The 25,084-nt window shown below is 48.3% G+C and overlaps 1 protein-coding gene across 7 annotated transcripts in view; it reads right to left on the bottom strand.

The window, feature by feature from the left end:
* Window positions 1-25,084, bottom strand: part of SCRIB (scribble planar cell polarity protein) — an 86,517-nt gene that overhangs the window by 8,629 nt on the left and 52,804 nt on the right. For 4 of the 7 annotated variants that reach the window (XM_067467196.1, XM_067467192.1, XM_067467193.1 and 1 more), the window contains 14 exons: window positions 22,343-22,531; window positions 22,132-22,251; window positions 21,967-22,023; window positions 15,818-15,874; window positions 15,603-15,701; window positions 12,218-12,397; window positions 9,707-9,787; window positions 9,497-9,556; window positions 9,114-9,155; window positions 7,106-7,240; window positions 6,836-6,949; window positions 6,254-6,304; window positions 3,014-3,176; window positions 2,533-2,740 (listed from right to left, as the gene is read on the bottom strand). In XM_067467196.1, coding sequence (XP_067323297.1) covers window positions 2,533-2,740; window positions 3,014-3,176; window positions 6,254-6,304; window positions 6,836-6,949; window positions 7,106-7,240; window positions 9,114-9,155; window positions 9,497-9,556; window positions 9,707-9,787; window positions 12,218-12,397; window positions 15,603-15,701; window positions 15,818-15,874; window positions 21,967-22,023; window positions 22,132-22,251; window positions 22,343-22,531 — 1,556 coding nt within the window. The remainder of the gene's footprint in view (window positions 1-2,532; window positions 2,741-3,013; window positions 3,177-6,253; window positions 6,305-6,835; window positions 6,950-7,105; window positions 7,241-9,113; window positions 9,156-9,496; window positions 9,557-9,706; window positions 9,788-12,217; window positions 12,398-15,602; window positions 15,702-15,817; window positions 15,875-21,966; window positions 22,024-22,131; window positions 22,252-22,342; window positions 22,532-25,084) is intronic. The other 3 variants (XM_067467190.1, XM_067467194.1, XM_067467191.1) reach the window with 3 other exon arrangements.

Genomic DNA, 25,084 nt, shown 5'->3' on the forward strand with positions numbered 1-25,084 from the left:
GGCCTCGGAGGGAGAGAGCGGGCGGAAACCCCTGCGGGCAACGCGCCTCCTCCTCGTCACTCAGCCGGCGTCGTTGCTAGGGAGGGGGTCCATGCGGGGCGGTTGCTAAGGGCCGAAGCGGCGAGGAGGCGCGTTGCCCGCAGGGGTTTCCGCCCGCTCTCTCCCTCCGAGGCCAGTCTGTGGGCTCCGCATCCTTCCTCGCCATCTGCACAGCTACGTTACGCTCGTCTCTCCCCCTTTGCTGCCCGTCCTCCATGAAAAAGAGCCAAACAAACCTCGTTGGGCCAAGGTAAGCCTTTGGGGCGAATGCCGAGCCTCAAGGAATTGTGGGAGTTGAAGTCCACCACACCTGGAGGGCCGAAGGTTCCCCATGCCTGCTCTATTTCTTTTGTCTGTAATGATTTAACTCCATTCCATTTGTTACTTATTGCTCTAATCCTAAACTCTTTATCTTCTACCATGAAATTATATATTTTTGCCGCTGTTCCTTTACTTGTCTTTTCTCTTGCATTTAGCAATTTATCTACCTTTAGTTCTTCAGTGGGCTGCGCACCCTCTTTTTTTACTTTTTCCCAAATCCCTCTTTAATTTTAACCAATCCCCCCCCCCCTTTTCCAAAAACTCTGGCCAATTAATTATCTCTCCATCTGGTGGTGAAAATTTCAGAACTTTAACAAAACTTTCAAAATTTCATTATAAATGGCAGTTCCTAATTGGTTCTGTCATAAAAATCGCCAACAACAAAATAATAATGAAATTTTGAAAGTTTTGTTAGAGTTCTGAAATTTTCACCACTAGAACTTTAGGAATGCTGTAGAAACAAAGCACCAGCACCCCCTAGTTTTCATCATCAGATCTTTAGTTATGTAAGTACTTTAAAATCATTTAGAACCATGGATTGCCCATGCCTAGTAGTTATGTCTGTATGTCTAATGTCATTCTGTGTGTAAAAGTTCTGACATGCCCTCTCACACTGAACATTGCACCGGGATTGTGGCGCAGCTGGCTGAGTGTCAGCTGCATTAAGATCACTCTGACCAAAAAGGTCAGGAGTTTGAAGCCAGCCCGGGTTGGAGTGGGTTTCCAACCAATTGGTGTAGCCTGTTGTCGACCTTTGCAACCCGAAAGACAGTTGCATCCGTCAAGTAGGAAAATAAGGTACCAATTTAATAGTGCGGGGAGGCTAAATTAACTGATTTATGAGGCCATAAAGAAGACTCCAGCAAAGCTTTCCAGCGGGGAAGCATGCAGGGAATGCGGAAGTGCTTCATCAGCGTTGCAGATGGACGAGGAAAGCGACAGCTCCCCTGGCGGCCAGAAAAAGTTAAATAGCCTCTGTCTATGTCTGTATATGTTTGTATGTCAAAAATTGGCATTGAATGTTTGTCATATATGTGTACTCTGCAATCCGCCCTAAGTCCCCTGCTGGGTGAGGAGAAGGGCGGAATATAAATGCTGTAAATAAATAAATAATAGACATGAAAACATTGCGATGACCTTTCCCCGAGCTGGCTTCTCGTCTACCAGCCAGGCAAGAACTCCGCCTGACACACAAATCAAGACAAGCTTGCCGGGTCAGGTCACTGTCAAGGCTTTCTGTACTTTCAGTATCATCTTCCCTCTGTGTATGTCTGTATATGTTTGTATGTCAAAACTTGGCATTGAATGTTTGCCATATATGTGTACTCTGTAATCCGCCCTGAGTCCCCTGCGAGGTGAAGAGAAGGGCGGAATATAAATGCTGTAAATAAATAAATAAATAAATAATAAACATGGAAACATTGCGATGACCTTTCCCCGAGCTGGCTTCTCGTCTACCAGCCAGGCGAGAACTCTGCCTGACACACAAATCAAGACAAGCTTGCCGGGTCAGGTCACTGTCAAGGCTTTCTGTACTTTCAGTATCATCTTCCCTCTGTGTATGTCTGTATATGTTTGTATGTCAAAACTTGGCATTGAATGTTTGCCATATATGTGTACTCTGTAATCCGCCCTGAGTCCCCTGCGAGGTGAAGAGAAGGGCGGAATATAAATGCTGTAAATAAATAAATAAATAAATAATAAACATGGAAACATTGCGATGACCTTTCCCCGAGCTGGCTTCTCGTCTACCAGCCAGGCGAGAACTCCGCCTGACACACAAATCAAGACAAGCTTGCCGGGTCAGGTCACTGTCAAGGCTTTCTGTACTTTCAGTATCATCTTCCCTCTGTGTATGTCTGTATATGTTTGTATGTCAAAATTGGCATGGAATGTTTGCCGTATATGTGTACTCTGTAATCCGCCTGAGTCCCCTGCGGGGTGAGGAGAAGGGCGGAATATAAAAGGTGGAAATAATAAATAAAAAGAACCTTTGTTTACAAAGCATTGATGACATTTCTCTTCATCCACAAAAAGGGAAGGGCTGCAGGCTCTGAGATGACTGCCCAGAATCGACTGAGGCCCCCAACACCTGGGGAGACCCTAAGCCAGGCTGCCAGCAATGGGGGTCCAAGGCCTGGGCAGTGGGGAGGGGGGGGCCGGGGAACTCACCGAGAGGCGGCGGCTGCTGCTGCTGCCGCAGAGGGTGGTGGCGTTGGCAAGAGCCTCTCCACTTTGTACTCGATCCCTTCGATGAAGATGCTGGACGGGGGGTCCGCGTCGGGGGGCCCGTGCCTCCCCCTCCCCAGGCCTTCCTCCTCCTCTTCGTCCTCGTCCTCCTCCTCCAGCATCTGCGCCCGCTTCTGCTGCAGCTTCCGCGCTACGCAAGTGGGGAGAAGAGGGCAGAGGTGGGCAGGAGGGCCAGCACTTGGCAACCCCCTCCCTTGGGCCCCCTGAGTGTGCCTTCCTTCCCTGGAGACACAATGGGGGTTCAGGGGTCCCCCCCCCCCCAAAGGGACCACCTGGGACCGAGAGGCTGCCCATCAGGGGGGGTGTCAAGGGTCCCCAACCAAAGGGGCCACCTGGGGCCCAGTGACCACTCATCTGTGAGGCCAAAGGGGCTGACCGCATTGGGAGGCCGGGCTCCACTTGCCTTCCTCCTCCTTCATCTTCTTCAGGTCGTCCTCCCCGACCAGGGAGACCCTCTTGGGGGTCTTCTCGGCCGGCGGGGGCTGCTTCAGCTCCACCTCAAAGTACTTCTGCCTCTCGCGGAAGGAACGCTGCTCGGGGCTGTGGAGCCCCCCCGGAGACGGCACCTGCGGACGGGGGAGGGGGCAGTGGGATTGGCAGGAGGGATCATGACCCGTTCGGATCACAACCTTTTGGGGATGATGACCAGTCAGAATCATAACCTTTTGGGCAGCGGAGTTTCAGGGGTGTTCCTTTAGTTTAATGGAAGATCACTAAGCACATCAATATCTTGTTTATTTGACGCTTTCAGCAGACGAAGATGCAAGAACACTTCTTTTAAATGACATTTTTGTTTTACTCACCACTTCCTATATCTAAACGTACATTTCTTGTCAGGTTAAGCTTCAAAACATTTCGGTTCCTATCTTTAACTTACTGTCTTTAACAGTCCCTTCAAAATATTGTCGAAGGCTTTCATGGCTGGAATCACTAGGTTCTTGTGGGTTTTTTCGGGCTATATGACCATGTTCTAGAGGCATTTCTCCTGACGTTTCGCCTGCATCTATGGCAAGCATCCTCAGAGGTGAGGTTGCTTGCCATAGATGCAGGTGAGACGTCAGGAGAAATGCCTCTAGAACATGGTCATATAGCCCGAAAAAACCCACAAGAACTTAGTGCCTTCAAAACTCTATTGCTCTGTAGAGCTCTTTATTGTCTCCCGTGCTTTACTAATAATATAATATTTATACGTATAATATTTATAATATTATAATGTAATACAATATAATACTAATACTAATAATACAATATTATAATTATATATTTTATATTACATGTAATATTACTAATATTTTTACAATATAATATATATAATACTGATATTTGCTAATAATATATCATATATTGCATGTATATATATCTTTTAAGCCGCTCGGGATGAGAAGGGTGGCATATAAATGTCATAAATAAATAAACAACAGTCTACGTCTATGGAACTCAAGCCTCAACACTGCTTTCTAACGCCTAACACTGGCACCCGTACTCAAATAGACTCAAGTCTCAACTGACTTCTGTCAACCTTTAGAATCATAGAATCATAGAATCAAAGAGTTGGAAGAGACCTCATGTGCCATCATCCAGTCCAACCCCATTCTGCCAAGAAGCAGGAATATTGCATTCAAATCACCCCTGACAGATGGCCATCCAGCCTCTGTTTCAAAGCCTCCAAAGAAGGAGCCTCCACCACACTCCGGGGCAGTGAGTTCCACTGCTGAACGGCTCTCACAGTCAGGAAATTCTTAGAATCATAGAATCCTAGAGTTGGAAGAGACCTCCTGGGCCATCCAGTCCAACCCCATTCTGCCAAGAAGCAGGAACATTGCATTCAAATCACCCCTGACAGATGGCCATCCAGCCTCTGTTTCAAAGCCTCCAAAGAAGGAGCCTCCACCACACTCCGGGGCAGTGAGTTTCACTGCTGAACGGTTCTCACAGTCAGGAAATTCTTAGAATCATAGAACCATAGAGTTGGAAGAGACCTCCTGGGCCATCCAGTCCAACCCCATTCTGCCAAGAAGCAGGAACATTGCATTCAAATCACCCCCGACAGATGGCCATCCAGCCTCCGCTTCAAAGCTTCCAAAGAAGGAGCCTCCACCACACTTTAAAAGCTGAATATTATAAACAGTCCCTGAACCAGACACATGGTCTGCGTCAAGTATATAGAGCTAAGATAACTGCACATAGTCTGCAGCCTCTCCCACTGCGTCAAGTATATATGTGAGAGCCGTTCAGCAGTGGAACTCTCTGCCCCGAAGTGTGGTGGAGGCTCCTTTTTTGGAAGCTTTGAAACAGAGGCTGGATGGCCATCTGTCAGGGGCGATTTGACTGCAATATTCCTGCTTGTTGGCAGAATGGTGTTGGACTGGATGATGGCCCAGGAGGTCTCTTCCAACTCTTTGATTCTATGATTCTATGACCATAGATAACTGCACATAGTCTGCAGCCCCTCCCACTGCTTCAGGTATATAGAGCTAAGATAACTACAAACCAAAGAAGACATACTATACTTCAGGAAATAAACCAATCTATATATATAAAAATGCTCTGTGCATCATGAGTACCTTAAAAACAAAAGAACCAATGAACGAAATCACACCAAATTTGGCAACAAAACGTCTCACAACACAAGGAGTGACCATCACTCAAAAAATTATGGCTTTGTCACTTGGGAGTTGTAGTTGCTGGGATTTATAGTTCACCTACAATCAAAGAGCATTCTGAACTCCACCAACAATGGAATTGAACCAAACTTGGCACACAGAACTCCCCTGACCAACAGAACACACTAGAAATGTTTGGTGGGCATTGACCTTGAGTTTTGGAGTTGTAGCTCACCTACAGCTAGAGAGAACTGTGGACTCAAACAATGATGGATCTGGACCAAACTTGGCATGAATAATCCATATGCCCAAGTATGAACACAGATGGAGTTTGGGGGAAATAGACCTTGATATTTGGGAGTTGTAGTTACTGGGATTTATAGTTCACCTACAATCAGAGCATTCTGAACCCCAACAACGACAGAACTGGGGCAAACTTCCCACGCAGAACCCCCAGGACCAACAGAAAATACTTAAGGCCATTGAGGCCAACTCCCTTCACCAGGGCAAGAAAACATAATCAAAGCCCTCCTGACAAAGAGGCATCCAGCCATAGATACAGATAGATATATATGATTCACACACACATATGTATATGACAGATATAGTATAGATTTGAAAGGGATCCCTAAAGAAGGATATGTTGCATGTTCCAGAGTAGGCAAACCAGACAACCTCTACATCAACACTGACAAAGAAATAACAAGAAATACTTTTAAACCACAAGCATTACATGTATTAGAAACCAACACTTCCTCATTACTTTTTTTTCCAGATCACGAGACTGGGCCACAGCAACACATGGCAGGGGACCACTAGTACATTATAAAACAGGCAAAACATACAACTGAGGAGGCCTGAGAAGGTTGCTACCTCCAACAAATGGGGTAGGGGGCAGAGGGTGCCACAGTGAGATTTGGCCCCCGACCCAGGGAGGGAGCTGGAGTGATTCCCTTCCGCTACTGGAAGGTACTGGGCCATCCCCCTATTCTTCTGCCCCCTCCCCATGACCCCAGCCCCCCTGCTCACAGCCCACATACCTCGCAGGGGGTGAGCTGGGCCTTCTCCGTGCCCTTCTGGACCGAGGCGTCCTGTGGAGGGAATGTCAGGATTATTGAAAGTATGCATGTATGTTTTTCAATGTGCTTCAATAAGTTTAACAATGGTGTTCATCTATATTCAAAATGGATTCAGTTATGTTCAATTGTATGCTGGAATTGTTGTTGCTAGAGGCAGAGAGAGTAAAGACCTTGACCGAAGCTAGATAAGAAATGTTCCTGCCTGGGAAGAAAAAGGGAGGATCCAGCCAGAGAGAAATGAGATAAGCAGATGTTCTGGAAACTGTTGTGTGCTGTGCTTTGTAGTGTTCATGATGTGGTCCGCTTGGAAGTAGACCTGTCTTAAGATGTGCTAAGTAAACTTTGTTATTTTTGGAACTGAAAACTGCAGTGCGTCCTGTTTTGCGTCTGTGTGATCTGGTAACCTCAATTCCGCTGCGCATAGACCCCAGGGTCTCACTCTGACAGGGAAGGCAATGGGTGGCAGCCCCTCAAGTACTTCTCACACCTTTGAAAGCCCCTCCCTCCCTCTGCCCTCCCCTCGGTGCCACGCCCTCTGCTCACCTCTGTCTCCAGGAACAGGTGAGGGACAGGGACGGCCGCAAAGGCCTTGTAGACCTGCTTGGCACTGACCGGCGTGGCTTCGTCCGGCGAAGGAGGGGGTCGCGGCGAGCGAGGCTGTGGGGAGGGTGGGATGGAGGGACACCATCAAAACCAAGCCTGGACCCCTCTGGAAGCCCCTCTTGGGGAGTCCCCAATGCCGCCCCCTTCCCTCAGCCTCCCCTACTCTCCCGCATTGTGGGGAGGGGCTTGGGGAGCCCCCAAGAGACTCACGGAGCTGTGGGCGCTGGAGCGGGGCCCCTCCGGTGGCTGGAAGGGGTTTGGGCCACTCTCCCGCCCATCGGCCACAGGGGGCAGGCCGGGCCCCGTTCGCAGGCGGGAGATGGGCTGGATGGTCCCAGGCTTGGTCTGCAAAGGGAGGGAGTGGGGGGGGGGGCATGGAGGGTGTCATGAATATTAAACATTTGGTATTTTTAATTACAAAAATTTGAGTGAAGCACTGAAAGAGTGAGTAGGCCGAAGCCTGTTAAGAGTTAGTGGGCCTAGTTAGTGTTATTCAGAGGTGCGTGAGTAGGTCGAAGCCTGTTAAGAGTCAGTGGGCCAAATCTGGTGTCGTCCTGAAGAGAGTGAGTAGGCCAAAGCCTATTAAGAGTCAGTGGGCCAAAGCTGGTGTCGTCCTGAGGAGAGTGAGTAGGCCAAAGCCTATTAAGAGTCAGTGGGCCAAATCTGGTGTTGTCCTGAGGAGAGTGAGTAGGCCAAAGCCTATTAAGAGTCAGTGGGCCAAAGCTGGTGTCGTCCTGAGGAGAGTGAGTAGGCCAAAGCCTATTAAGAGTCAGTGGGCCAAAGCTGGTGTCGTCCTGAGGAGAGTGAGTAGGCCAAAGCCTATTAAGAGTCAGTGGGCCAAAGCTGGTGTCGTCCTGAGGAGAGTGAGTAGGCCAAAGCCTGTTAAGAGTCAATGGGCCTAGCTAGTGTCGTCCTGAGGAGAGTGAGTAGGCCGAAACTCACTCTGTTAAGAGTTCGTGGGCCTAGCTAGTGTCATCCTGAGAAGAGTGCGTAGGCCGAAGCCTGTTACAGTCAGTGGACCGAGCTAGTGTCATCCTGAGGAGAGCGAGTAGGCCGAAGCCTGTTAAGAGTCAGTGGGCCTAGCTAGTGTCGTCCTGAGAGTGAGTAGGCCGAAGCCTGTTAAGAGTCAGTGGGCCTAGCTAGTGTCATCCTGAGAGTGAGTAGGCCGAAGCCTGTTAAGAGTCAGTGGGCCTAGCTAGTGTCATCCTGAGAGGATAGAGTAGGTGGAAGCCTGTTAGTGGGCCTAGCTAGTGTTATCCTGAGGAGAGTGAGTAGGCTGAAGCCTGTTAGAGTTAGTGGATCAAAGCTAGTGTCGTCCTGAGAGGAGAGAGTAGGTCAAAGCTTATTAGAGTTAGTGGCCTAGCCAGTGTCGTCCTGAGGAGAGTGAATAGGCCGAAGCCTGTTAAGAGTTAGTGGGCCCAAGCTAGTGTCACCCTGAGAGGAGAGAGTATGTCAAAGCCTGTTAGTGGGTCTAGCTAGTGTTATCCTGAGGAGAGTAGGCCGAAGCCTGTTAGAGTCAGTGGGCCAAAGCTAGTGTCGCCCTGAGAGGAGAGAGTAGGTGGAAGCCTGTTAGTGGACCAAGCTAGTGTTATCCTGAGGAGAGTGAGTAGACCGAAGCCTGTTAGTTAGTGGCCTAGCTAGTGTCGTCCTGAAGAGAGTGAGTAGGTTGAAGCCTGTTAAGAGTTAGTGGGCCCAAGCTAGTGTCACCCTGAGAGGAGAGAGTAGATCAAAGCCTGTTAGTGGGCCTAGTGGGCCTAGTTAGTGTTATCCTGAGGAGAGTAGGCTGAAGCCTGTTAAGAGTCAATGGGCCAAAGCTAGTGTCATCCTGAGGAGAGTGAGGTAAACCTCTGTGTGAGAGAACCCTTGGGTGAAATAAGCTCTGGGTTAAAGTCCTCCTGTGGAGAGCTGTGTGGAAAGCTACTATGTGAAGCTCCTGTGTAATTTTGGTGTGAGAAGAGGCTCTGTGAGAGTGAAGCTGTTTATTTGCATGAGGAAGAAGCCGAGTGTGGAAGCAAAGAAGGAAGTATAAAGGATTTCATTTGTGTTGTGGAAACCTTGTACTTGTAAATAGTGCAATAGCCCACTTGCCCAAAAGGGGGGGGGGCACTGAGGTCACCCAGGTGGACAAGCAGGACCCCGACTGCCCAGCCCCCCAATCTCCACCCCAGAGACAACCAGGGGGCGGGGCCAGGACCCCAAGAGGAAGGGGAGCACTCACCGGCTTGTTCTCGTTCTGAGCAGGGACAAAATGGACGGAGGCCTGGAATCGAGAGGAGGAGGAGAAGGAAATCAGAGCGACCCCACCCCATTTTGCCCCCAGCTCACAGAACACTCCCCATACATAATTCTGCCCCACAAGTGAAAGCTTTACCCCCCCTGCACCCCTTGAAGCTAGAAGCGAGCCCAGAGTTCAGAAGCAGAAGCAGAGGAAGGGACTGACTGGCGCTTGCAGGCGGAAGGAAGGCGGGACCCCCAGGTCGCCCCCCCCCCCCCCTCAAGGCACAATTCCAGTGAGGCAGTGAAGCCAGGAGAGCAAGGGCAGAGCATGGCTGAGCGGCAGTGGCGGCGGCGGCAGTGGCACACCAAGGCGGCGGCACTTACAAAACGGGTCTCTCTGCCCACCAGGTGGACAGGCCGGAGGGGGGCCGCGGAGCCAGGCGGCTGGAGTGGGCGGGGCCAGAAAGGAGAGAAGGAGAAACAGAGAGAGAGAGAGAGAGAGGCAGAGAGGACCAGACTGACCCCGGAAGGGGAGGGGCCCCGGACCAGGGCTGACCCCAGACCCCCCCCCCCACCACAAGGACCCCCTCATACCTGCTGGGCGCTGCTGGCACTGCCACCACCACAAGGGGGCTCCCTCCGGGCTCCTGCTTCGCCCTCCCCAGGTGCGGACACCTGAAAGACCCAGGAAGATAATCAACAAACACATCCCCATCTATTTGCTAAAAGTTTGGGGCTGAAAGCAGGTACTGTGGTGGTTCAGAGATGAGGGGTTTGGGGGTTCAGAGTGTGATGGTCTGTGGGTTCCCAGGCAGAGGGGGTCTGAGAGCAAGGTGGGTCTCCAGCTGAGAGAACGGAGGGGGCTTTGGAGCAAGATGTTGTTGCTGAGTCCAAGCGTGAGAGTGAAACTGCTTTGGAAGCCAACAGGCAGGGAAGGGAGGATCACGTCAGCTCATCCAAGGAAGCCACTGGCTTAGGCAGAGATATACCAGGCTGCTTCGGGGGGCCGGGGGGGGGGGGGGCAGAAATTCTGGGGCAAGTCACGGGAAAGAGAGTAGGGACGGCATATTAAAATTAATATTAATATTAAAAGTAATATTAAAATTAATATTAATATTAAAAGTAGGGACGGCATATTAAAATTAATATGCCGTCCCTACTTTGCGGATTTTCACTTTTCGCGGGTCGTCTGGAATGGAACTCCTATGATAAGTGATGGAACACAGTGTGTGTGTATACACAAAAACACACATACATATATACATACAGTTCCTGGCTGTGGGAGCCAGCGAGTGAGTGGGAGGACAAGCACAACATAAAGGAGAACACACCCCTCTCTCCTGGGAAGAGTTTGTTTATCACGTTTTGGGTGCAAACGCTTTCTTGAAAAGTCAGGATTAATAGAACAATCCATACACACACACACACACACACACACACACAGGTTGTTAACAGAGAAATATATATAAAATAATGTATAAATATTAAAATTAAGATGGCATCCCTACTTTTTGGATTTTCACTTTTCGCGGGTGGTCTGGAATTGAACCTCTGCGATAAGTTACAGAATACTGTGTGACACACACACACACACACATATATACATACAATTCCTGGCTGTGGGAGCCAGCGAGTGAGTGAGAGGACAATCACAACATAAAGGAGGCCACACCTCCTCTCCTGGGAAGAGTTTGTTTTATCACATTTTGGGTAAAAAAATGTGTTCTTGGAAAGTGAGGATTAATAGAACAATTCACACACACACACACACACACACATGTTGTTAACAGAGAAATATATATAAAATACTGTATAAATATTAAAATTAATATGGCGTCCCTACTTTGCGGATTTTCACTTTTCGCGGGTGGTCCTGGAACGGAACCCCCGCAATAAGTGATGGAACACTGTGTGACACACACACACACACACACACACACACAGAGAGAGAGGTTGTTAACAGAGAAATACATATCAAATAATGTATAAATATTAAAATTAATATGGCGTCCCTACTTCGTGGATTTTCACCTTTCGCGGGTGGTCTGGAATGGAACCCCTGCGATAAATGACGGAACACTGTGTGTGTGTATATATACGCAAAAACACACACATATATATATACATACAATTCCTGGCTGTGGGAGCCAGCGAGGGAGTGAGAGGAGAAGCACAACATAAAGGAGAACACACCCCTCTCTCCTGGGAATAATTTGTTTTATCATATTTTGGGTACAAAAATGCTTTCTTGAAAAGTCAGGATTAATAGAACAATCCACACACACACACACAGAAGTTGTTAACAGATAAATATATATAAAATACTGTATAAATATTAAAATTAATATGCCGTCCCTACTTCGCGGATTTTCACTTTTCGTGGGTGGTCCTGGAATGGAACGCCCATGATAAGTGATGGAACACAGTGTGTGTGTGTATATATATATACACAAAAACACACATACATATATACATACAGTTCCTGGCTGTGGGAGCCAGTGAGTGAGTGGGAGGACAATCACAACATAAAGGGGAACACACCCCTCTCTCCTGGGAAGAGTTTGTTTTATCACATTTTGGGTAAAAAAATGTGTTCTTGGAAAGTGAGGATTAATAGAACAATTTACACACACACACACATGTTGTTAACAGATAAATATATATAAAATACTGTATAAATATTAAAATTAATATGCCGTCCCTACTTTGCGAATTTTCACTTTTCGCGGGTGGTCTGGAATGAAACTTCCGCAATAAGTGATGGAACACTGTGTGTGTGTGTGTGTGTACAAAAATGCTATCTTGAAAATTCAGGATAAATAGAAAAAATCCACACACACATACAGAGACACTCGTTGTTAACAGAGAACGCCCCAAAGGCCACACCCGTGCAGCAGAGCTCAGCACTCCAAAGTCACACTGAGATCAAGGGGGACTGAATGCATCCCAATGGGAGGGGCTAAAAGGCAGGCAGGAAGGAAGCCCCCTCCCCAAAGGATTTAACCCATGCTCTGCAGAGACACACACATCCGGGCAGGCAGGAGGTCCCTCTGGCCCGGCATAGGCGGCACACGGCACACACGGGGAAGGAGGCCATGCGCTTGCCTTGGCGCAGAGGCTGGTCTTCAGGACGCCCCCCTTTCCGTAGCCCAGGGGAGGGCCCCCTAGGCGCACCCCACCCTTCCGGTTGGCCAGCACAAAAGGGTTGGCGCTGAAGGGGATGGGCTGGGAGTCCACCAGGCTTGGCGCCTCCCCCTCCGCCTCCTCCATGTCGTGAGAGGGGAGCTGGGGAGAGAGACGGGGGGCTGTCAGGGGGGCTTTCGGGGTCCAAAGAAGAGGCGCAAGGGACCCCTCAGTGGAAGTGGCCGCACTTGGAGACACAGAGAGCACGAGGGAAGCCCACTCGGATACCCGGGAGTCCTTGGGAAGCCTGCAGCGCCTTCCTTTCCACTGGCTTCCTAGATCCCTAGAGTTGGAACCCTAGAGTTGGAAGCAACCTGGTGGGCCATCACCCAGACCAACCCCATTCTGCCAAGAAACAGCAAAATCCCCTTCAAAGCATTCCCGAGAGATGGCCTCCCAGCCTCTGCTTCAAAGGTTGTCCTAAAGAAGGAAGGAGCCTCTCCCCAGCACACTCCTCCTTCGCAAAAGTCTCGAGTGTGTCTCCGTTTCCCTTTCCTTTGAGAAGGAAGCACACTAAGGCTTTTCTTGCAGGCACCAGAGTCCACATGAGGAGGGATGTTTTCCCACAATCTTTCCCTTTGTGCGTCTCCTCCAGGTGTTTTGGACTCCAACTCCCACAATTCCTAACAGTGGAAGTCTAATACACCTGGAGGGAGAGCCAAAGTTTGCCCAGGCCTGGTCAATAATAATAATAATAATAATAATAATAGAAGCCTAGAGTTGTAAGGGACCTCTAAAGGCCATCCAATCCACCCCTTCCTTCTGCCAGGTAGGAACACACCACCTGATCCCTCCTGACAGATAGCCACCTAGCCTCTGCTTAATTATAATACACAGTAATAATAATAATAATAATAATAATAATAATAATAATAATAGAAGCCTATAGTTGTAAGGCTATCCAGTCCATCCCCCTTCTTTCTGCCAGGCAGGAATGCACCACCCGATCTCTCCTGACAGATGGCCACCTAGCCTCTGCTTAATTATAATACAGAATAATAATAATAATAATAATAATAATAAAGGTGGTCCCAGTGGTGATGGGCATACTGGGTGCAGTGCCTAAAGACCTTGGCCTGCACTTAAACACAATCGGCACTAACAAAATCACCTGCTACCTGCAGAACGCCACCTTACTGGGATCTGTACACATTATTCACCGATACATTGCACAATCGCAGACACTTGGGAATTGTCCGACGTGTGATCCAATACAACAGCCAGCAGAGTGTCTGCTGTGGACTCATCTTAATGTGTTTCAAATAATAATAGTAGTAATAATAATCATCATCATCATCACCACCACATAGTCCTAGATGCTTGGGCAGTGTTTGACTTGTGATTTTGTGATACGAAATCCAGCAGAGAGATCTCGTTTGCTGTGACAAACTGTGCTTTTGTGTCAATAATAATAATAATAATAATAATAATTATTATTATTATTATTATTATTAAAATAACCTCAAAATTGAACTGCAAAGGCTCTGACGGCATAAACCAGTCCAGGTGGTTCCAGTGGTAATTGGCACACTGGGTGCCAAAAGATCTCAGCCGGCATTTGGAAACAATACACAACGACAAAATCACGATCTGTCAACTGCAAAAGGCCACCTGACTTGGACCTGCGCGCATCATTCGAAAATACATCACACAGACGCTTGGGAAGGGTTCGACTTGTGATTTTGTGATACAAAATGCAGCACAGAGATCCCGTTTGCAGTGACATACAGTGCTTTTGTGTTAATAATAATAATAATAATAATGTTATTAATACCCTGCCACCATTTCCCCAAAGGGACTCAGGGCGGTTCACAAAGCACTCAAGATGACACACAAAAAATAGAATTAGATACCATCAAAACAATACACAATTTGGCTGAATACAAACAATGGACAACATCGGGTTGTTGTAGGTTTTTTGGGCTATATGGCCATGTTCTAGAAGCATTCTCTCCTGACGTTTCGCCTGCATTTATGGCCAGCATCCTGAGAGGTTGTGAGGTCTGACACTAGGAAAATTGGATTGAAATTGGGTTCCTAGTTCCAACAGACCTCACTACCTCTGAGGATGCCTGCCATAGATGCAGGCGAAACGTCAGGAGAGAATGCTTCTAGAACATGGCCATATAGCCCGAAAAACCTACAACAACCTTCGCCTGTATCTATGGCAAGCATCCTCAGAGATTGTGAGGTTAGTTGGCGCTAGGAAAATTGGGTTTAAATTGGGTTCCTAGTTCCAACAGACCTCACAACCTCTGAGGATGCTTGCCATAGATGCAGGCGAAACGTCAGGAGAGAATGCTTCTGGAACATGGCCATATAGCCCGAAAAACCTACAACAACCTTCGCCTGTATCTATGGCAAGCATCCTCAGAGATTGTAAGGTTTGTTGGCGCTAGGAAAATTGGGTTTAAATTGGGTTCCTAGTTCCAACATACCTCACAACCTCTGAGGTTGCCTGCCATAGATGCAGGCGAAACATCAGGAGAGAATGCTTCTGGAACATGGCCATATAGCCCGAAAAACCTACAACAACCCAGAGATTCCAGCCATGGAAGTGTTCAACAATACAATGGGCAACATCTCCTGTTTCCTGCCACCAAGGCCAGTCCCTATTGCCCCCTGCGCACACACTGGGCACACAACCCTACGACTCCAGTGCCCTGAGCAGCCCTGGCAAAGTGTTAGGGTTAGGGTGGAGACCCCACCCCACCCCCATTCTGCCTCCCCTCACTCTAATGCGGATCTTCTTCCTCCGAAGGGTTTGGGGTAGAATTGGGGGGGTGCTTTGACCTGGAAACCCCCTCCCACCCCCAACTCAAGCGCTATAGAGTGCAGCCCCCACTCACCTGCAGCAAGGAAGAGCAGAGAGGGACCCGGGTGGAGGAGAGGGAGGGGAGAGGAGAGGAGGGGTCAGTGGGCAGAGCGAGGGGCTGGCTGGAGGCAGACAAAAGGAGCCCCCTCCCTCCCTCTCTCTTTCCCCACATTGGTAGCCATGACCAAAATAGCCCAGTTGGGCAGTTCTGGCATCCCAGTCCTTCTGGAGGAGACGGGATCGGGTTTCAGGGAGGATGAATGAGGAGGGAAGGAAGAGTGGAAGGGGGGGGGGGAGACCAGCTGGCAGCCCCCTCCCCATATAAATACACTAGAAAAAGAGGGGAAATATGCAGCACCTGTTGAAGGAGAGAATGCCACTGGGAAGGAGGGGGCTCTGGATCCCCCAGAATCAGACAGGACCCCCCCCCCACCCCCAGAATCAGACAGGACCCCCCCCCCCCACCCCACCACACCCCCTTGTGCCACTTACGCTGTTGGAGGGGCTGCTGCGCACACTGTTCTGGAGGCCGCTGCTGGGCACTGCTGCCAGGGTCCGGTAATCCAGACGGAGAGGCTGCGCATTCGTCTCCTGGAAAGAGAGAGAGAGGAGGGGTGTCATATTGGGAGACCCCCCATTATCCCCCCTCTACTCTGCCAGGCTGTTCTCCCCCTAGACCCCCCCACACCATGCCCCCCACCTCTCACCTCTGCCTCTTCTGCGGCCAGGCGTGCGGCCGTCTCTCGCTCCTTGCGCACCCGCTCCTTCCACAGAGGAGGCCCCACAAGGAAAGAGGCACAAGGGTCAGTAGCAAGGTCTGAAGTGGGGAGGCCCCAGAGAGCCCCCCCTCAATGACCCACAGCCCTTTCTCCCTCTCTCCCTCCCCCCAAGGGCCACTGGAGCAATGTGGGGGGGCACGCTCACAAGGAAAGTGCTGCAGGTCAAAGCAGGCCAACTTCGCCCCCCCCCCCCCAACCAGGTGTTTTGGACTTCAACTCCCACCATTCCGAAAAGAAAGAGGGAGGGAAAGAAAGAAGGAAAGGGAGGAGGAAGCATGGAAGCAAAGAGAGAAGGAAGGAAGGAAGGAAGGAAGGAAGGAAAGAGGCAGAGAAGGAAGAAAGCAGAGAGAGGGGGAGGGAAAGAAAAAAGGAGGAAGGAAGAAAAGTTAGAAAAGGAAAGAAAAAGGGAAAGAAGGAAGGAAAAAGGGAGTGAAGGAAAGGGGGAAGATATAGAGAAAGAGGGAGGGAAGGAAAGAAGGAAAGAGAAGGAAGAAAAGAGAGACAGAAGAGAAAGAAAAAGGGGGAAGGAAGGAAAGGTAGAGAAGGAAAAAAGGAGAAAAGAAGAAAAAAGGGAAAGAAGAAAGGAAAGAGGGATTGAAGGAAGGGGGGAAAGAGGGAGGGAAGGAAAGAGAAAAGGAAGAAAAGAGAGACAGCAGAAGAGAAAGAAAAAGGGGGAAAGAGGGAAAGTTAGAGAAGGAAGGAAGGAGAGAAGGGAAGAAAAAGGGAAAGAAGGAAGGAAAGAGGGAGTGAAGGAAGGGGGGAAAGAAGGGGAGAAAGAGGGAGGGAAGGAAAGAGAGACAGCAGAAGAGAAAGAAAAAGGGGGAAGGAAGGAAAGGTAGAGAAGGAAAAAAGGAGAAAAGGAGAAAAGGAAAGAAAAAAGGGAATGAAGGAAGGAAAGAGGGAGCGAAGGAAAGGGGGAAGATGTAGAGAAAGAGGGAGGGAAGGAAAGAAGGAAAGAGAAGGAAGAAAAGAGAGACAGAAGAAGAGAAAGAAAAAGGGGAAGGAAGGAAAGGTAGAGAAGGAAAAAAGGAGAAAAGGAAAGAAAAAAGGGAAAGAAGGAGGGAAAGAGGGAGTGAAGGAAGGGGGGAAAGAAGGGGAGAAAGAGGGAGGGAAGGAAAGAGAGAAGGAAGAAAAGAGAGACAGCAGAAGAGAAAGAAAAAGGGGGAAGGAGGGAAAGTTAGAGAAGGAAGGAAGGAGAGAAGGAAAGAAAAAGGGAAAGAAGGAAGGAAAGAGGGAGTGAAGGAAAGGGGGAAGATGTAGAGAAAGAGTGAGGGAAGGAAAGAAGGAAAGAGAAGGAAGAAAAGAGACAGAAGAAGAGAAAGAAAAGGGGGGGAGGAAGGAAAGGTAGAGAAGGAAAAAAGGAGAAAAGGAAAGAAAAAAGGGAAAGAAGGAAGGAAAGAGGGAGTGAAGGAAGGAGGGAAAGAAGGGGAGAAAGAGGGAGGGAAGGAAAGAAGGAAAGAGAAGGAAGAAAAGAGAGACAGAAGAGAAAGAAAAAGGGGGAAGGAAGGAAAGGTAGAGAAGGAAAAAAGGAGAAAAGAAGAAAAAAGGGAAAGAAGAAAGGAAAGAGGGATTGAAGGAAGGGGGGAAAGAGGGAGGGAAGGAAAGAGAAAAGGAAGAAAAGAGAGACAGCAGAAGAGAAAGAAAAAGGGGGAAAGAGGGAAAGTTAGAGAAGGAAGGAAGGAGAGAAGGGAAGAAAAAGGGAAAGAAGGAAGGAAAGAGGGAGTGAAGGAAGGGGGGAAAGAAGGGGAGAAAGAGGGAGGGAAGGAAAGAGAGACAGCAGAAGAGAAAGAAAAAGGGGGAAGGAAGGAAAGGTAGAGAAGGAAAAAAGGAGAAAAGGAGAAAAGGAAAGAAAAAAGGGAATGAAGGAAGGAAAGAGGGAGCGAAGGAAAGGGGGAAGATGTAGAGAAAGAGGGAGGGAAGGAAAGAAGGAAAGAGAAGGAAGAAAAGAGAGACAGAAGAAGAGAAAGAAAAAGGGGAAGGAAGGAAAGGTAGAGAAGGAAAAAAGGAGAAAAGGAAAGAAAAAAGGGAAAGAAGGAGGGAAAGAGGGAGTGAAGGAAGGGGGGAAAGAAGGGGAGAAAGAGGGAGGGAAGGAAAGAGAGAAGGAAGAAAAGAGAGACAGCAGAAGAGAAAGAAAAAGGGGGAAGGAGGGAAAGTTAGAGAAGGAAGGAAGGAGAGAAGGAAAGAAAAAGGGAAAGAAGGAAGGAAAGAGGGAGTGAAGGAAAGGGGGAAGATGTAGAGAAAGAGTGAGGGAAGGAAAGAAGGAAAGAGAAGGAAGAAAAGAGACAGAAGAAGAGAAAGAAAAGGGGGGGAGGAAGGAAAGGTAGAGAAGGAAAAAAGGAGAAAAGGAAAGAAAAAAGGGAAAGAAGGAAGGAAAGAGGGAGTGAAGGAAGGAGGGAAAGAAGGGGAGAAAGAGGGAGGGAAGGAAAGAAGGAAAGAGAAGGAAGAAAAGAGACAGAAGAAGAGAAAGAAAAAGGGAGAAGGAAGGAAAGAGATAGAGAAGGAAGGAAGAAGAGAAGGAAGGACGGGAAGGAAGGAGGGACCGAAGGAAGGGGGGAAGATGTAGAGAAAGAGGGAGGGAAGGAAAGAAGGAAAGAGAAGGACGAAAAGTGAGACAGAAGAAGAGAAAGAAAAAGGGGGAAGGAAGGAAAGGTAGAGAAGGAAAAAAGGAGAAAAGGAAAGAAAAAAGGGAAAGAAGGAAGGAAAGAGGGAGTGAAGGAAGGAGGGAAAGAAGGGGAGAAAGAGGGAGGGAAGGAAAGAGAGAAGGAAGAAAAGAGAGACAGCAGAAGAGAAAGAAAAAGGGGGAAGGAGGGAAAGTTAGAGAAGGCAGGAAGGAGAGAAGGAAAGAAAAAGGGAAAGAAGGAAGGAAAGAGGGAGCGAAGGAAGGGGGGAAGATGTAGAGAAAGAGGGAGGGAAGGAAAGAAGGAAAGAGAAGGAAGAAAAGAGAGACAGAAGAAGAGAAAGAAAAAGGGTGAAAGGAAGGAAAGAGATAGAGAAGGAAAAAAGGAGAAAAGGAAAGAAAAAGGGAAAGAAGGAAGGAAAGAGGGAGCGAAGGAAGGGGGGAAAGAAGGGGAGAAAGAGGGAGGGAAGGAAAGAGAGAAGGAAGAAAAGAGAGACAGCAGAAGAGAAAGAAAAAGGGGGAAGGAAGGAAAGGTAGAGAAGGAAAAAAGGAGAAAAGGAAAGAAAAAAGGGAAAGAAGGAAGGAAAGAGGGAGTGAAGGAAGGAGGGAAAGAAGGGGAGAAAGAGGGAGGGAAAGAAAGAGAGAAGGAAGAAAAGAGAGACAGCAGAAGAGAAAGAAAAAGGGGGAAGGAAGGAAAGGGAGAGAAGGAAAAAAGGAGAAAAGGAAAGAAAAAAGGGAAAGAAGGAAGGAAAGAGGGAGTGAAGGAAGGGGGGAAAGAAGGGGAGAAAGAGGGAGGGAAGGAAAGAGAGAAGGAAGAAAAGAGAGACAGCAGAAGAGAAAGAAAAAGGGGGAAGGAAGGAAAGGTAGAGAAGGAAAAAAGGAGAAAAGGAAAGAAAAAGGGAAAGAAGGAAGGAAAGAGGGAGTGAAGGAAGGAGGGAAAGAAGGGGAGAAAGAGGGAGGGAAGGAAAGAGAGAAGGAAGAAAAGAGAGACAGCAGAAGAGAAAGAAAAAGGGGGAAGGAGGGAATGTTAGAGAAGGAAGGAAGGAAAGAAGGAAAGAAAAAGGGAAAGAAGGAAGGAAAGAGGGAGCGAAGGAAGGGGGGAAGATGTAGAGAAAGAGGGAGGGAAGGAAAGAAGGAAAGAGAAGGAAGAAAAGAGAGACAGAAGAAGAGAAAGAAAAGGGGGGAAGGAGGGAAAGGTAGAGAAGGAAAAAAGGAGAAAAGGAAAGAAAAAAGGCAAAGAAGGAAGGAAAGAGGGAGTGAAGGAAGGGGGGAAAGAGGGCGGGAAGGAAAGAGAAGGAAGAAAAGAGAGACAGCAGAAGAGAAAGAAAAAGGGGGAAGGAGGGTAAGTTAGAGAATGCAGGAAGGAGAGAAGGAAAGAAAAAGGGAAAGAAGGAAGGAAAGAGGGAGCGAAGGAAGGGGGGAAGATGTAGAGAAAGACGGAGGGAAGGAAAGAAGGAAAGAGAAGGAAGAAAAGAGAGACAGAAGAAGAGAAAGAAAAGGGGGGAAGGAAGGAAAGGTAGAGAAGGAAAAAAGGAGAAAAGAAGAAAAAAGGGAAAGAAGAAAGGAAAGAGGGAGTGAAGGAAGGAGGGAAAGAAGGGGAGAAAGAGGGAGGGAAGGAAAGAGAGAAGGAAGAAAAGAGAGACAGCAGAAGAGAAAGAAAAAGGGGGAAGGAGGGAAAGTTAGAGAAGGAAGGAAGGAGAGAAGGAAAGAAAAAGGGAAAGAAGGAAGGAAAGAGGGAGCGAAGGAAGGGGGGAAGATGTAGAGAAAGAAGGGAGGGAAGGAAAGAAGGAAAGAGAAGGAAGAAAAGAGAGACAGAAGAAGAGAAAGAAAAGGGGGGAAGGAAGAAGAGAAGGAAAAACAGGAAGAGGGAGTGAAGGAAGGAGGGAAAGAAGGAAAGAAAGAGGGAAGGTTGGCCACAACAACGTGTGGTGGGTACAGCTAGTAAATAAATACAAATAATTCCTCACTCATAAACTCCTCCTCTCGATTGGTTTGGAGGGACACCTTATAATGATATTTTCTTTCAATTAGATGAGCCCAGTGGTTCTCAACGTTCCTAATGCCGCGACTCCTTAATCCAGTTCCTCATGTTGTGGTGACCCCCAGCCATTCAATTATTTTCATTGCTACTTCAGAATTGCAATTTTGCTCCTGTTATGAATCGTTATTGGGAGTTGTAGTTACTGGGATTTATAGTTCACCTATAGTTCACCTGGGCACCACAATTCAAGAGAGATATTGACAAGCTGGAATGTGTCCAGAGGAGGGCGACTAAAATGATCAAGGGTCTGGAGAACAAGCCCTATGAGGAGCGGCTTAAGGAGCTGGGCATGTTTAGCCTGAAGAAGAGAAGACTGAGAGGAGACATGATAGTCATGTATAAATATGTGAGAGGAAGCCACAGGGAGGAGGAGGGAGCAAGCTTCCTTTCTGCTTCCCTGGAGACTAGGATGCAATGGAAGAATGGCTTCAAACTACAAGAGAGGAGATGCCATCTGAACATGAGGAAGAACTTCCTGACTGTGAGAGCCGTTCAGCAGTGGAACTCTCTGCCCCGGAGTGTGGTGGAGGCTCCTTCTTTGGAAGCTTTTAAGCAGAGGCTGGATGGCCATCTGTCAGGGGTGATTTGAATGCAATATTCCTGCTTCTTGGCAGAATGGGGTTGGACTGGATGGCCCGGGAGGTCTCTTCCAACTCTAAGATTCTATGATTCTAGGATTCTATGATTCTATACTACCAAAGAGCATTCTGAAGCCCACCAACGATAGAATTAGGCCAAACTTCCCACACAGAACTCCCAGGACCAACAGACAATACTGTCTGTGATGGTCTTTGGCGACCCCTCTGACACCCCCTCGCGACCCCTCTAGGGGTCGCGACCCCCAGGTTGAGAACCACTGGATCAGCCTAATCATTAAACTTTTCGAATACTTGGCCTTTTTCTTTCAACAATAACAACGAAACGACAAGAAAACGAAAAAAGCTGGAGGCTGTTCGGAATGGTGGGAGTTGGAGTCCAAGACATCTGGAAGGCCAAAGTTGGGCCGGTCAAAGGGGGGGGTGGGGTGTTGTGGTCTATTTAGCAGAGATGGTGCGTGAAGTTGGAAGCGGCCAAGCTTAAAAGGCTCAACAGGAAGAAGAAAGGGCTGCCCTCCCACTGTGACCCCCCCCCCCAAAGCTCTGGCCTCGCTCCCCATTGAGCACGGCATTCAAACAATGGCCAAGACTCCCCAAGCGTCCCTCGCTCCTTCGCTTCCAAAGTGACCGTGACCGCAACACTGAAGCCCCCCCCCCCTCCAAGCACAAGCAGGGCAGCCACATCCAGGAGGCAATTGGGGGCCTTTTTTGCTCCCCCCTTGCCTTCAGAAGCCCTGAGCCAGAGAAGCAAGCCAACAGAAGGAGAGCATTCTAGGGGGGGGGGGGGGCACGGAGCGGGGAGGGGCCAGGGCCGGGGCCTCACCGCTTCCTCGGCCTCTTCCCTCTCCCACTGGGCCGTCTCCCTGACCATCTCCATCTCCTGGGGACAAAGAGGGACCGTCAGGAGCCGGGTCCTGCCCCCCCCCCCCGCCCGCGCCCCCAAAACGACTCCATCTCCAGCAATGACGCCCCCGCCCCCCGCCCTCACCTTCTGGAGGATGTCCAGCTCCTCTGGGCTGAGGTCGCGGTCAATGGAGGAGATGCTCTCCAGGCTGTTCTTGCGCCCGATCCCGGCCGCGAAGGGGTTGGCGATGATGCCCGGAGACATCTGCACAAAGAGAGAGGGGGGCAGTGGTCACTTGACTGACCATGACTGACCATGCCAAGGCAGCGAGGGAGTGTCGCGCCCAAGCACCCACCTCCATGGCGGCCACGGCCTTGGGGTCGAAGCCCTCGCAGACCAGGATGAGGAGGGCGTCTCCCACGCCTCGCAGGACCTGCACGGCCTCCGTGTGCGTCATGCCCAGAAGGCTCTGGTGGTTCACCTCCAGGATGCGCAAACCCACACGCAGGCGCCCGTCACGCGCAGCTGCCCCTGTCGAGCTGACCTATAATAATAATGTATAGCCATGTATAAATATGTGAGAGGAAGCCACAGGGAGGAGGAGGGAGCAAGCTTGTTTTCTGCTTCCTTGGAGACTAGGACGCAAGGGAGTAATGGCTTCAAACGACAAGAGAGGAGATTCCATCTGAACATGAGGAGGAACTTCCTGACTGGGAGAGCCGTTCAGCAGTGGAACTCTCTGCCCCGGAGTGTGGTGGAGGCTTCTTCTTTGGAAGCTTTTAAGCAGAGGCTGGATGGCCATCTGTCAGGGGTGATTTGAATGCAATATTCCTGCTTCTTGGCAGAATGGGGTTGGACTGGATGGCCCATGAGGTCTCTTCCAACTCTTTGATTCTATGATTCTATGATTCTATAATAATAATAATAATAATAATAATAATAAAACTTTATTTATACCCTGCCACCATCTCCCCAAGGGGACTCGGAGGGGCTTACATGAGGCCAAGCCCAACAACACATCAGTAAACACAACAAAGCAATAAGCAAATAAAACAATACAATTAATATTACTCACATATAAACAATAATACACAAGGATTTAAAAACCTAAAGGCAGAATCATAGAATCCTAGAGTTGGAAGAGACCTCCTGGGCTATCCAGTCCAACCCCATTCTGCCAACAAGCAGAAAAATCACATTCAAAGCACCCCCGGCAGATGGCCATCCAGCCTCTGCTTAAAAGCTTCCAAAGAAGGAGCCTCCACCACACTCCGGGGCAGAGAGTTCCACAACTGAACAGCTCTCACAGTCAGGAAGGTCTTCCTCATGTTCAGATGGAATCTCTTTTCTTGTAGTTTGGAGCCATTGTTCCATTTATTTATTTATTTACAGCTTTTCTCTTCCGCCCTTCTCCTCACCCCGCAGGGGACTCAGGGCGGATTACAGTGTACACATATATGGCAAACATTCAATGCCAATTTTAACATACAACATATACAGACATACACAGAGGCTATTTAACTTTTTTCTGGCCGCCAGGGGAGCTGTCGCTTTCATCGTCCATCTGCGACACTGATGAAGCTCTTCCGCATTCCCCGCATGCTTCCCCGCTGGAGTCTTCTTTTTGGCCTCATAAATCAGTTAATTTAGCCTCCCCACACTTTAAGGTGGTACCTTATTTTCCTACTTGACAGATGCAACTGTCTTTCGGGTTGCAAAGGTCGACAACGGGCTACACAATTGGTTGGAAACCCACTCCAACCTGGGCTGGCTTCGAACTCATGACCTTTTTGGTCAGAGTGATCTTAATGCAGCTGACATTCAGCCAGCTGCGCCACAATCCCGGTGCATGCATAATCCCATTGTCTGACATTATCTTTTAAAACCCTCCTGCTTAGATACATCCTACCTCTGTTCACACCCAGTATTTATTTCGAAAAATTTAATTTATTGCATTTGGCCCGGCCATAAGGTTTTTAAATTCTCTGTGTTATTGTTTATATGTGAGTTATACTAATTGTACTGTTTTATTTGCTTGCTGTTTTGTTGTTTACTGATGTGTTGTTGGGCTTGGCCTCATGTAAGCTGCCCAGAGTCCCCTTGAGGAGATGGTGGCGGGGTATAAATAAATTATTATTATTATTATTATTATTATTATTATTATAGTTGTACATTTGCATCGTTGTATTGCTGGGCTTGGCCTCATATAAGCTGCCCTGAGTCCCCTTGAGAGATAAATAAAGTATTATTATTATTATTATTATTATTATTATTATTATTATTATTGTGTCAGTTCTTGTGGGTTTTTTCGGGCTATATGGCCATGTTCTAGAGGCATTTTCTCCTGACGTTTCGCCTGCATCTGTGGCAAGCATCCTCAGAGGTGAGGTCCTCAGAGGTGAGGATGCTTGCCACAGATGCAGGCGAAACGTCAGGAGAAAATGCCTCTAGAACATGGCCATATAGCCCGAAAAAACCCACAAGAATTGAGTGATTCCGGCCATGAAAGCCTTCGACAATACATTATTATTGTGTCTTAGTCTCCAGGGCAGCAGAAAACAAGTTATTATTATTATTATTATTATTATTATCTTTATTTGTACTCTGCTAGCATCTCCCGAAGGACTCGATGCGGCTTACAAAGGCCGAGGCCCTCAATAAAACAATAGCATAACAATAGGGACACAACTCATAAGCAAACCAAAACAATTAAAGCAATAACAACAAAGCAATAAAACAAGTTCGCTCCCTCCTTCTTATGACTTCCCGTCACAAAGTTATATATTGCGCTCATCATATCTCCTTTCAGCCTTTTCTTCTGCAGGCTAAACATGCCCAGCTCTTTGAGCCGCTCCTCATAGGGCTTGTTCTCCAAGAGAGAGAGAAAGAAAGAAAGAAAGAAAGAAAGAAAGAAAGAAAGAGAGGAGGATTGGACCCAGCCAAGGGAGAGGAGGGGGCCCTGGGGAGGGGGATCCTGTTCTTTAAAGTTGTTGTTGTTATTGTTACTATTATTGTTGTTATTATTATTATTATTATTATTATTATAGTTGTACATTTGCATCGTTGTATTGCTGGGCTTGGCCTCATATAAGCCGCC

Source organism: Anolis sagrei, chromosome 4 (genome assembly GCF_037176765.1).
Source record: "Anolis sagrei isolate rAnoSag1 chromosome 4, rAnoSag1.mat, whole genome shotgun sequence".
Taxonomy (NCBI): domain Eukaryota; kingdom Metazoa; phylum Chordata; class Lepidosauria; order Squamata; family Dactyloidae; genus Anolis; species Anolis sagrei.